At 41.7% G+C, this 13,499-nt stretch overlaps 1 protein-coding gene across 1 annotated transcript; it reads left to right on the top strand.

The window, feature by feature from the left end:
* Window positions 1–1,812: 1,812 nt before the first annotated feature.
* Window positions 1,813–7,853, top strand: LOC117455667 (keratin, type I cytoskeletal 19-like). The gene is made up of 8 exons (XM_034095253.2): window positions 1,813–2,264; window positions 2,872–2,954; window positions 3,200–3,356; window positions 3,894–4,052; window positions 4,159–4,284; window positions 4,517–4,728; window positions 7,398–7,429; window positions 7,521–7,853. Exons 1-8 carry the CDS (start codon window positions 1,887–1,889, stop codon window positions 7,607–7,609), a joined length of 1,236 nt encoding a protein of 411 aa, XP_033951144.1. The 5' UTR covers window positions 1,813–1,886; the 3' UTR covers window positions 7,610–7,853.
* The last annotated feature ends 5,646 nt before the right edge of the window (window positions 7,854–13,499 follow it).

Below are 13,499 nucleotides of genomic sequence, written 5' to 3'. Positions count from 1 at the left end.
TGGCTTTTAGCAAAGCTCAAAAATAAAACGAGAGAGATGAGTTATTGTTATTACAACGTGTCTTCACTATTATTTAACAACTCTTTTTATTGGGTTCTTTTATTTGGGGTTAAGTACATTGTCAGAATAAGTGAGGAATGGATTTAACTTCTGTTAGACAGCCATATGCCATACATGTTTGCATACATTCACAGTAAATATGTATTCAGTATGATAGCTGTCTAACAGAATTTAAATTCATTTCTCACTTATTCTGACAATGTAATTAACCCCAAATAAAAGAACCCAATAAAAAGAGTTGTTAGTTGTTCGAGTTTTCTTTTTGAGCTTTGCTAAAAGCCACTGTGTCAAATGTCCTACTTGGGTTGCCGTCCGGAGTTGTCCAAGATGGCGGACCATCTCGCACATGCGCAGTACCGATCACAGCAGTGACAGAAGCGTTGCAGAGACGTGGACCGGTCAGAGCATCCGGCCCATCCCCAAAATAAACTCATTTTGCAGACCCTATCCCTCCGTAGTCTTTCAAGTAGGAGGAGAAATGCCAGCGTTCTCCTCCGGTTTACAGGCACTGTGTAAATTATAAATAGAATAATTATGATGATGAATGCATTTTTTACCACTAAAATACAGCAACACATCTTTGATAGCCTACATGTCGTTTATAACTGGGATATTACAATTATTATTAACTTTGTCTGTACAAAGTAGCCTGTCCAGGAAATATGCCCAAATCAACAAAAACTGCGGGCCGGTAGGCAAGATGCTCCGCTTCTGAAACGCGCCCGGTAGGCTATGACGCCGGAGGAGGCCGGACCAAAACCGCGGCGCAGCCGTGACGCGACGCACACGGACCCGGTGGAATACGGGGGTAACTGTTGCTAGCGGAAAGCTTGGAAATCCATTTGCTCTGTCTCGATTTTGGGGGGTTATATTTCTAAAATGGTTCAGAGAGTATAGCAGAGGGTCAGCAGTAAACTCCAACTTCTGCGTCTAAAATCGAGGTAGCCTACTTGTAATTTACTTGAGTATTTTCAAATTAAACTACTTTATACTTTTACTGCACTACATTTATTTTAAATATTTAGTTTCTAGTTACTTCACAGATTTAGGTTCATGCAAAAATATAAATCGACACATTCATTAATATAGGCTAAGCTACCTAACCTAGTAGTGTATAAAGTAATCCAAATAAACCCCACCTTCACCAAGTAGGCCACTACACTGAAGTGATGAACACATAACACCGATCATTTAAAAAGAGATGCTTTGTGTTTAATTCTAACTTTCTGCATAACGATTACTTTCACTATTGGTACTTAAAGTATTTTGATGCTTATACTTTTTTCTTTTAAGTACAAATTTGAAGGCAGTATGTTTATACTGTAGTATTGCTGCTTTTACTTACATTAATAATCTATTTAGTATATAGAGTATTTCTTCAACCTCTGCATATTGTTTCTTTAAATTCTGGGTCAGGTATACTATTGACAAATATGTGAGACGTGCTTGCTGTTAAAAGTTGTTGTAAACAATCTACAGACTGCCAGGAAAAGAATACATCTTCTTTTTCTTCCTGAGATTAAGAGTATCAGACTGGATTAATTAAAATTGAGATTCGGAACAAACAATAACCTACCTCACACGCCTATGTGCCCTGCCTGCCAGCCAGCCGTCATATCGGACATCAAATCTGAATACCAGAGCCTCCACGCCCTGTGCGGTCACACCTGTCATGATGGAGCCACATCTTCCCACCCACCTGTTCGGCCGCTCCCACCTCCAGGAAGGAGGCTATAAAGTGCATCCTCCTGCCGCCTCAGCAGCATCTCCTCCCGGGTTTGACAAGTCCAAGTGAACGTTGCACCTGAGTCAGAACAGAAGTCATCATGACCAGCTTTTGCCGTGGGTTTACCAGCTCTCCCATGTCCTTCATGAAGACCGGCTCCAGCAAGGGGTCTAGGAGCGTGTACGGCGGTGCAGATGGTAGAAGTGTCCGCGTGTCCTACGCCTCCAACGGGCTCGGCGCTGGTTTTGACTTGGGATGTGGTCTCGGGGGCGGCAGCAGTGTGGGCATCTGTGGCAGCGAGAAGCACACCATGCAGAACCTCAACGACCGCCTGGGCAGCTACCTGCAGAAGGTGCGCGCTCTGGAGTCCGCCAATGCGCAGCTCGAGCGTCAAATCCGGGAATGGATGGCTAAGCAAGCCCCCTGTGTCAGGGACTACAGCAAGTTTGAGCAAATCGTCGAGGACCTGCGCAGAAAGGTAAGATCTCCTAGAAGTACAAAACGACAACCTACAATAAATGTTATTTAGTGCCGTTTCCCATCTTGTAACGTGCCTCAAGCCATTGTGTTATGTAATATGATATTATGCTCATGGTAATCTTAAATAATAACCAAATCATTTAGTATTTCTAAAAAACAAAACAAATAGTTTTCCAATGTGTAAACTATTATTGTAAAAACGCCAAAGATTATAATACAACCCATCATAGATATTCTATAGACATATCATATTTTACATTGTCCACCATATTGAGTCCTCTTGTATGCAGACACACTATTTAGTATACAGTGCTATCACATCAGTTATTATAAAATATCACATACGATAGAGTTAATTATAGAGAACGGGTTAGTTTGGATTTGAAAACCATTACTACTTTTTCTTTGTTTGTTTCTAACTACCGCCAACAAGCACTGCCCAGAGCGGTGTTTTACACATGGTGAAAAAAAGTGATGCGAGTCAGGCTTAAAAAACACTCCACTGTTCGGCTGACCGGCCCACATTCCAAATACCGAACCACTTAAACACCTTTGTATATTATATGTGGATAATAAACTTCTGACTTGACTTGTCTTCCTTTTAGATTCATTGTGCGTCACTCGACAATGCCAGGCTGATGCTGCAGATTGACAACGCCAGACTGGCAGCAGAGGATTTCAAAATGAAGTGAGTGGAAATGTTACATAAGAAGTTATCAACCATAGTTCATAATGACAAATGTTGCAGATGCAATGATGCTTGTTCGGTATACTTACTGGCCACGTGGGCTTATTGGCACAAGGGTGTAATGGTCAACACATTAAACTGGTGTAACTGGTTTTCGCGGAGCTTCCCCTTTTCTTTGTAGTGGTTGCTGGTAACTCTACTGAACGGGAGCAGCAACATGATCCTCTTTGCCTTTTTCTCCACAGGTATGAGAATGAGCTGGCTGTGCGTATGTCCGTGGAGGCCGACATCATGGGACTGCGCAAGGTTCTGGATGACCTCACCGTGGCACGGTCGGACCTGGAGATGCGGGTGGAGGGCCTGAAGGAGGAACTGCTCTACCTGAGGAAGAACCATGTGGAGGTGAGAGTAGTCCAGTTAGGAATGGCATCACATCCTTACCGTGAGCTCAGCAGACCGATGTTCCAAAGTGCACAATAAGAACACTCCGGTCTCGTTAATCTTTAGGTGATCAGCTTTTGGGTGCATTGCTGTGTGTTCAAGTATGATAGGCACGATATGATTACCTGGAATGTACTGTGAAACATGTGAATGTGGAAGGCTGGATGCTTAGCACCCTACGCAGTCGCTATTCAGCTACGTAGCAGACATAGAGGGACCCGCAGTGGTTGCTGTTGCTCATGTGAACACGGCACTGTACAAATAAAAGAAAGCTAATGTAACTTTTGCAAAACACTCCATGTTCTAAACGCTATCATTTTAAATTAATAAAAAGGAGTGAATGGAAGTACAATTAAAAATTGTAATTAGGCCAGTAAAGTCACACAGCAACTGCAACAACACAATATGTTTCCATCAGAAACCAGATAACGCTTGCTGACATTTCCAAGTTTCATAATGGTGTTATCTTTAACCGGACCTTTGTTGTCCTGCCTGTAGGAGATGGCGGCAATGAGTGGCCAGGTTAGCTCTGTGACTGTGGAGGTGGACGCCGGGTGTCCGCAGGATATGTCCAAGGTCCTGGATCAGATCAGATGTCAGTATGAGGGCATCGCGGAGACGAACCGCCGTGAAATGGAGGCCTGGTACAAGGCCAAGGTGAGGGGAGCGATGATGCGCTTCATGTCTGCATCTTATTTCATCAAGAAGCGTCGTCAGTATCCAGGTATTGCCACACATTCATGTCTCATTTCTTGTTTTCTAGTTTGACGAACTCAACCAGCAGGTTGCAGCCAGCACAGTGACCCTCCAGACCTCCCACACTGAGATGAGCGACCTGAAGAGGACCCTGCAGGCCCTGCAGATCGAGCTGCAGTCCCAGCACAGCCTGGTAAATCAGATATACAGATATTCTTATTCAACCACAATATAAACTTCCTAGCCTTTGCAATATACCCACACTATAAATACTCAGTCAGTCAGTAAACCTGTCAGTCACTGTTTTTATGGCTTCTTTACTTCAAGGCGTCTTTCTGTAAGTGACTTAGGTAGATAGAGGAAATGAAAAACAAGATATTAGCACTTCCACTTATATCTCGTCCTGTTGTTCTGCTCCCGTGAAGAGATGTGCCTTGGAGGGCCAGCTTTCAGAGACGGAGATCCACTACAGCCAGCAGCTGAGCCAACTCCAGAACACGGTCTTCTCCCTGGAGAACCAGCTCCAGGAGATGAGGAAGGACATTGAGAGGCAGTCCAATGAATACCGGATCCTGCTTGACATCAAGACCAGGCTGGAGTTGGAGATCGCAGAGTACAGGAGGCTGTTGGACGGCGGGTAGGCAGTACTCAAGTTGTAAAACAAATCAGGGGGGATGGTGGATGTTATCATATGGGGACATCATGTGTGCTGATAGCCCGCCGAGGGTGGGAGACCAACCAGCATAAAGGTAATTAGTATACTCCTACAACAACGTGCGTGTTATGGATGTTCAGATACTCCTTCCTTGCTCTTGACCAAGGCACCTCAGAATTAGAGTCGGTCCCCAGCTGCCATGGCACCACTAACATTTAGGGTCAAATGCAGAGGGCAATTAGTGCAAAATCTTTTGTTCACTTTAATTTAAAGGGGGGGAGGGGATACGGAAATGTGGTTATAATGGAAGTTTATGGTACAAATCTTGTAGGTTAACAGTCCCTCATTTATTATTCAGATGGATCAGCTGATTATACTAATAATAAAGTCAACATAGTTTTTAGAATATTGAATTAGAGTGTATTTTTTCAAAACCAGCAGTTACTGGTATACGATCAAAACTGCTATCTAAAGGGTTATATTTGTATCGCAATTAATTAAATCATTATGTAAATTCTTCATGAAAAATTTGAGGGAAAAGATTTGAAAAATATTGATCCGTCATCATTTTATTGCAGTTCAAATACAAATATTTGATGTTAACATTCCCAATGTTACTTTTTTTAACAGGGCATTAAGTGCAAATTGAAATTGTTTACAAAATATGAAAATATATTAAAAGATTATACAGATAATACAAAATAGGACCAATGTTGTCAATGGCTGCCTACTCCACTCTCCCCCATCTCATAGAAGTTTCCAAAGATTTTCATAATCATGCTTTTTGGTCTCAATTTTTCTGGCTCTTGCTTTCGGATTATTAGCTAAGCAATGGCTTTGAAGCCACATCTTGACATATACCTCTGGTCTGAACTTGAGGGCCAACACACTTGATGAAAAGCAAGGCTGACATGCCTCTAGGGAGCTTCTAGTTGTGGTTAAAATGTTCATCTGACTAAACCCACGTTCACACTCAGCTGTGGAGAGGACCAGAGTGTTCACTGCTTGAAGGAGGGGTTTCAGCTCTTCTGGTGCTGGTGGTATCATTTCATCAACAGTTTTGAGTCTTACCAGCTAGCTAACACGAGAGAAACACGTATAACTCCAAACTAAGTTGTTATGGCTGCTTATGTCCATAGATTCCACCTTTGGTGACTAAAGTAGTGAGTAATGACTAAGATGACTGACTCTTGACTTACCTGAAATGTTGTTTTAGTATTTTTAAATATGAAGTCCCTCAGATCGCGTTGTCCTCCTGGTCGCTTGGCCATTGTGATGACCGTTACCTGCGCTTCTGGTATCGATCAAACAGGCGCATCACGGCGCTCTGGCGCCCTCTAGGGCACTCGCATAGTACAGCATCAGTGACTTGGTAAAGATGTCATTGCGTGTGTGCGTGCTCCCTCGCCCACAGTATTTTACTCAAAATGCGCAAAATTAATGTTGAAATAGCAGTAATACCAGTGCCACGTTCATTGATACAATTACATAAGGGATGGAAAGGGGGAATGGCAGTTTTAGAAAGGGGATGATTTTGACCGTTTTTATTTTAGGGGGGATGCCATCCTAAATTAACTATCCAATACTCTAAATCAATATTCCCTACAAGTTGTATAGTAATTGTGAAGCTACATATAAGAGACAGTTAGCCTAGCCCAGCATAGCATGAATAAAAGCTAGCCTGGTTTATATAAAGACCGCACAATCCGCCTTATAGCACATTTTAAATTCTCTAATTGAAACCTCATAAAAACAGGTATAATATGTTAACGAGGGAGCTTTAGAGATGCTGGTAGACTTTTCTTTACCTTCTTTTCACAAGCGAACGAACTGGCTGTAACTTCATATTTAGCACGAGTGGTATCAGTTCTCTCATTCAAGACTCAAAAAGGGACTAAAAACTATTTTCCAAAATGTTGGACTATTCTTTCATACTAATAGGCGCGTTCACACCGCAGTACTTTCCCCACTTTAGTTCCGATATAGTTCCGAAATGTTGCGTTCACACCAAAACAATAGTAGCTGGGAGTCCCAGCAGCTTCGACTGAAGCCAGTCCCCAACTCCGGGGACTTCCGGCCGGGGACTCCGGGTGGCAGTATACGCCGTGAAGTTGTTTGCGGCCTGCCAGTAAACCCAAAGCAGAAGAAGACGAAGTGACGTCAGCGGCTCATTTGCCTAATCCACCATCAGGGAATTTATTCCGGTGTGAACGCGATCTGTACTTAGTTCGAACTCCTGGGAGAGGGATCCCTCCTCTGCTGCTCTCCCTGAGGTTTCTCCCATGTTCCCTTAAACTGTGGGTTTTCTCTGGAAATGTTTCCTTGTAAGATGTGAGGGTCTAAGGACAGAGGGTCTAAGGACAGAGGGTCTAAGGACAGAGGGTCTAAGGACAGAGGGTGTCGTTTTTCTCATACTGATATTCTGAACAATCTGTGCTGTTGTATTTGCTGTAAAGTGTCCGACTGTAGGCTATTTTTATTATATGTACAGCACTTTGGCGCCACCAAAAATCGTTTATAAATGTGCTATATAAATAAAACTTGATTTGATTTGATGAACTAAGTTCTGATGAACCTTTGTGGGAAAAGTACTGCGGTGTTAATATTGTTTTATGTTATGGTTTTAATTGTAACTTTTGAATATTTTCCAGAGTCAAAGAAGTTGTCCAACAGGAAGTCGTTGGTAGGTTTACATCACTGACGTCACTTTTTGCTCTTTGCTTGTAAAAATGTAATATGCTACTTATTGAAGTTTGTTTTGATTGTCTTTGCAGTGAAACCACACATCGTCCACAGGAAAATTGTGGTGGTTGAGCAGATTGTTGATGGAAAAGTGGTGTCACGCACAGAACAAGCCCAGTGAAACATGATCAACACATCTGATGTCCCGCCCAGCTGAAGACTTATAGAAACTGCTATGTTTTTGTCAGTGTCTAAGCAATGGAAAAGGTCAATAAAAAAAGACTTGTGCATTTAATCTTGTCAAATATTATTTCAAAATGAATCAACCACAACAATTAAATTAGACCGTTGACCAAGGGTTTGCCAATCTCCGAGATGTTAAGAATGTTCTTAATTAGGACCAATCGTCCCATACATCTTGTGTAAAATCTATTATGAAAGGGATATTTTCCATTTCCTAATAAACATCTTTCTTCCACTAGTTTGTATGTTGAATCTATTTTGTCTTCTTTTAAAGAAAGAAAGAAAAATCCATATGTATTAAAAGTCACTGCCTTACCAGTTTACCTCCATGCTCTGTAGAGCGTTGCTAAAAGGCCACGTGTGAAGGAGGAGGTGTGCAGAGCAGGTTAAGGTTGAACAAATAGGGATCAGCCAACATACAGTGTTTAGGATGGGTCACACAATCAGTTAAGATGGAAGAAGGTTCATGTTGTACAATAAGGGCAGAGAAGCCTCTCCCAGCAGCCACTGCACTTCCTCTCCAATATGTTCAGAACGTTCTCGCGGTATCATCAGCTCTTTCAATTCTCTCTGCGTGTCTCTGAGCCTCAGCAGCATTGATGACACCACCAGTCATCCTCATGACTCCTACCTGCTGCTGCTGCACACTCCCTGTTGTATAGACGTTTCACTTCCTTTGCTTCTTCTTTGTAATGTATTGTTTAGTCTGACCTCTTCTTGATTCACTCCCCCCCAAACTGACTACACTCGGGCTCATTCTCACGGGTCTTCCACGTGGTGTACAATGAGCTGTGACCAAACTCCCAGCACCGTGTGCGCTGTAGTGGCTCGGGAACACACATCCTCTGGGTAGCTGATACCATGTACTTTATTGTCCCCGTAAGGACATTTGTTCTGGACTCCGTCCTGCAGTCCCGCATACATGTACATGTACAAGCATAGTGGACATTAAGAGACACATATCATCAGCCATACACCGTTTAAACTAACACACTACACAGACGCACATACTGACACTGGAGACCTATTAACCCTCATGGCTAACATTTAAAAAGTACGTTTCATTACATTTGACTACATTTCATTTCATGTGAATGTTAAGAAGCGTAATGGACGTAGGTAGGAATGAGTGCTTCTCGCGGTTCAGCCTGCTCTTGGGAGCCCTGCATCTTCTACCAGAAGGTAGGAGCTGGAACTCTGATGTGATCCCGGAATACTTTGTCCGGCAGGAACTCTGCACAACAGTGTAGCATAACTGATCACGCGTGTTCTCCATCACTCATCCTGTGCATGCTGTGGCTGTCTACTCTGTCACAGCTTTTAAATCTTCTGGCATCGAGTGAATAAGGTATTCCATCGACGACACCTTTTAGTGGAGCTTTCTCTGACAGTTTGAAACTCGACACGTGGTAATCCTCCAATGTTGTTAACGCTTTCTTTAGCTGCGACACACGCCCAAGAACGACCAACCCACTTCTCTTCACGTCGACTAACTGTACACAGCCAAGTTGGTCCATGATCCAACTTGCTACCTCGTGCTTGTCACACAGAACTCCAGCTACATTGATCCCAATCGGTTTTATTGGAGCCAAGTAGGTTTCTTATTCATCTTTGTTGTCATTATTTCCTGGTCTTGTCCAGCTGCTCCATCACATGTGTCTACTTCCATCTTCCTTCCGGTCACGTACTTCTGCCCACGCCCATCACTACACTGTAGGAATATACACAATGCTGGCCAGTCCATAGTTGAGTGCAGAGAAGAGAAGACTCGTTTCTACTCAAATATGGGTGTCTTAAATGAAGTGGCTTCTTTAAACACCCCTCCAGCTTTAGGAGAATGGCACAGTCCAATGAACCATGACAAAACTGGGGTTTACACAACACACAATTAACAATAACTTAATTGAACAAGATTGCCTGCACTCAATCTAATGTGTCTGCGTATGGATGATTTTAAACAAAAGCAACTGTAGTTACAGCCTTCACACATGGTGAGAGAGAATATTTACCCACAAAGATGTTACTATATAATTATCAATTTTTTCAATCTTAATTCTTTTTTGAGACTAAGGGGATGGTCTTTCTTTTTACTAGGTCAAACCTCAAGTGCAGTCACCTTTCCCATCCAAATCATTTTCGTAAAGGTCTCTTCCTCTGTCAGATATAACCAAAAGCTTCTGGTTGCTAATTGTTAGCTAATGTTAGCAAACTGTAGCTAGATATTGCAGTGTGACAGATATAAACTAGGCATACTGGACAAGTTGGCCCACGTTGTGACTTTTCCACTCAATAATCTGCAGTATTCCTTCGTTAACCACTACATTCCGTTTAACAAAGTCACAGTTTGGCTTAAGCTGATTTAAAACATAATAGTAAACTCTCTCCCTGCACATGCAGTGTTTCTATCTGTCCACTAGATGTCGGTATGCTCACTTTATTTAGGTGTTATGTAGAGTAGACAATGGCATTGTATATACTTCTTGGTCAGACTGTAAAAATAAGTGTTCTATAATTACTGAAAATTATAGTTTCGATGACAAATGGTCCATTTCCATGTTGTTTTGAATGATATCACTTACTGTATATTGACATGGTACATGGCACTTACTGTTGAACGTTACACTCAGGTCACTTTCTATTTTAAATTGAACAACCACATGACATCTTATGAAAATTGGATTTTAGAAACATTTGGAGCATGTTCATTTTGTTCCAACCCCTTCAGCTCATGGATACATTTCAGAACCGGCCTTAAGAGCAGTCCCAGGGCCCCAACGTGTCAGGGCCCACCTTGGTTTGACCACAACTCAAGAAACACATACAAACTGAAAATTACCTCAAAGAAATTCAGAGTAACAAAAATAAAATAAAATGACAATATTACTATTTACCTGTAAAAAAAATGTAATCAGTGACCTTATCTGAATATCAAAGTATAACAGAAATGTAACCTGATTACTTGTGTAACTTTTTGATTGCCTTAATATCAAATGCCATGCAAGAAACCAAGATATTTTCTATCAAAAATGTGTAACTGTAGACCATATCAAAGTATACATGAATGCATAGTACAGTTTACAAAGCACAAATCAAATGTGTGGGCATGTAATATATCAATATTTATTTTAACATGTGTTGTAATCCAGCTTGCAATCCACATAAAAAAATTGTTTGTTTTTATTCAAACTATTCAAATTATTAATTATTATTAATTATTTATTTAAATGTGCCTGCAAGGGTATACCGTTACTTTGAGTGTATCCTGATTATGTGATATTAAATGTTGTGTAGCCCAATGGATGATGTTACTTAGTAGGCTACAAAACATTTAGCCATTTCAGTATTTCACCCCATTAAGAAGTTGTTTTGAACTCATCCTATTGTATTGACTATGTTTCCATGGTGAGCGGGGGGATACGGGCAGGCAGTGAAAGTACCGATCCTCCTCCGAGTCTATTTTTAGTCTCAGGTCTGCAGCACAGATCTGCTTCGCTGTAGCACCACTGTGTCACTAGTCACGACCAAAATGATGACACTATTCTGCACCACGAGAAGCTGACGTCACCGCGGTACAGTCACCTCCTGTGTGACGTCATGTCACGGAGGCTGGATTGCAGCAGCGGCCGGGGTGATGCCATCTGCTGGAGGGACCGGGACACTGAGCGGGCATGACGTCACTGTGGCAGCTCCGGCCGGCATAGCCTGGGAGAGGTGAAAGCACAACGAGCAGAGAGGAACTAGACTGAGGACAAGCTGACTACAGAACTTCTCCTCCACTTCTTTCTTTGATTTTCTGAGACAATCGAATAAGCTGCTTCATATGCATCCATACAGAAATCAGGTTACAGACTATTCATTCCCGTGCCACTATTATTGCATTCACGGAAAATAGACAGCAGCACACGTTGCAGTTGTTGCACTTCGCATTTTATTATTGCGTTTTTATTATTATTTTTATGCTTTTTTATGTTGCTCAAGTCACTTAATATATTGTTATTTTTGCATATGTTTTGTGTCGGTCTATATAACTAGATTGTATGTATCACATGTTTGTGTGTCCTATATGTTTCACCTGCTGCAAGACAGACTTTCTCTTGGTTCAAGCTATGCTTTTGGGCCATACCCAAAATGTAAACTTCGTATGTCATAGAATAGAATGCCCTTTATTTTCATTATACTCATGGTTCAAATAAAAGGGACACAAATAAAAGTGATAAAAGTAAAATAATATAATTGTTTTGTAATTTGTTATGATCTTTTTTTTTTTGCATTTTAAGATTTGTTTGCATTCAGGGCATAACACATAAATAACATACAGTAAAAAACTTTCAATAAAAAAAAGAAAAGAAAGATTAGCAAAAGCGTACAGTATAGGATTTAGCTAACAAGTAACACGTCTTATGTAATATTTGTCACCACTTTTTCCCTTCTTCTATTGAAAATATGGACCTGATTTCTTAATGTTATTATAATAATAATTATAATAATAATAATTCATGATAGTTGTATAGCACTTTTCTAGACACTCAAAGACGCTTTGACAGAGAATAAAAAACAAAAATAAAGAAAAGGACAAAAAGAGATAAACAAGCATAAAATAGGGGGGGGGGGGCTGGGGTCAGTGGTTGCATGCAGTGTTGAACAGGTGGGGTTTGAGTGATGTTTTGAATGCTGTGAGGCAGGAAGAATCTCTGATGGATTGGGGTAGTGATTTCCAGAGGGTGGGTGCAGCAACGGAGAAGGCTCTGTCGCTCTGTGTGGGGGGGGGGGGGGGAGAGGAGGTTGGAAGCAGCAGCAGAGTGGGGTTGTGTCTGTGGAGGAGGTCAGTCAGGTGGGATGGGGCCAGGTTATGGAAGGCTTTGTACGTCATCAGGAGAATTCTGTACTGTTCTCTGGAGATGGGGCGCCAGTGGAGCTTGATGAGGACGGGGGAGATGTGTTCACGGATTCGGGTGTGGGCGAGTAGTTATTGTTTCCATTTCATTCTAACTTTATTAAGTTATTATCTTTTGAACAGTTACTTCTAATATTTTTAATGTAATTTTATATTCTCTTAATGCTTACTTGTTTCAATTGTCTGCAGGGTAACTACACATTGAGCTTTCTCTTATATGTTTTTTTCTTCTTTGTTTTTCTTTTCTCATAATGTGAACTCTTCCTTCTTTATACCAATTCAAAAGTTATTTAAATTCCACACTTGGATATTCCTATTTGCATTACATTGGATGAGACACACAAAGTGTAAGATCAGTTCGAGAAACTTTGGAGAAGATGTTGATCCAGACACTGCTGTTCAGACGAGCTGCTGTCCATGGTGCTGAAATGCATCAACGAGGGCTCATTGCATGTTGATAATGGACTTCATGTAACAAGCTTTAAATAGCACAGTTGATTTATATGAATTTACAAAATACCAGAAAGTATCGCGAGAATGGCTGGTGATGAAGGCTGGTTATTACATGACATGTCGCTTGTTAGACGCTTTTATCCAAAGCGACTGAGTATCAGTACTGTGGGCGATCCCCACAGGAGCACTTTGGGGTGAAGTGTCTCAGGGACACAACGACTGCTGACTGCAGTGGGGTTTGAACCTGTGACCCGTGATCCCAACACCAACGCACAACCCACTGCACCACACGCCGCCGTCACGCTAATGACTGTTAAACTTTGTGAGCCGTGTGTGTGTGTGTGTGTGTGTGTGTGTGTGTGTGTGTGTGTGTGTGTGTGTGTGTGTGTGTGTGTGTGTGTGTGTGTGTGTGTGTGTGTGTGTGTGTGTGTGTGTGTGTGTGTGTGTGTGTGTGTGTGTGTGAAGCCACAGTAGAGGCTGT

The sequence above is a fragment of the Pseudochaenichthys georgianus genome, chromosome 1 (genome assembly GCF_902827115.2).
Source record: "Pseudochaenichthys georgianus chromosome 1, fPseGeo1.2, whole genome shotgun sequence".
Taxonomy (NCBI): Eukaryota; Metazoa; Chordata; class Actinopteri; order Perciformes; family Channichthyidae; genus Pseudochaenichthys; species Pseudochaenichthys georgianus.
Note: the sequence above shows the minus strand (reverse complement) of the source record. Positions and strands in the feature narration are given on the sequence as shown.

Coding starts and splice junctions, on each gene's coding strand:
- LOC117455667 (XM_034095253.2), top strand. CDS start 1,887: ATGACCAGCTTTTGCCGTGGGTTTACCAGCTCTCCCATGTCCTTCATG. Junction 4,053..4,158: donor AGGCCTGGTACAAGGCCAAG/GTGAGGGGAGCG, acceptor CTTGTTTTCTAG/TTTGACGAACTCAACCAGCA. Junction 4,285..4,516: donor TGCAGTCCCAGCACAGCCTG/GTAAATCAGATA, acceptor GCTCCCGTGAAG/AGATGTGCCTTGGAGGGCCA.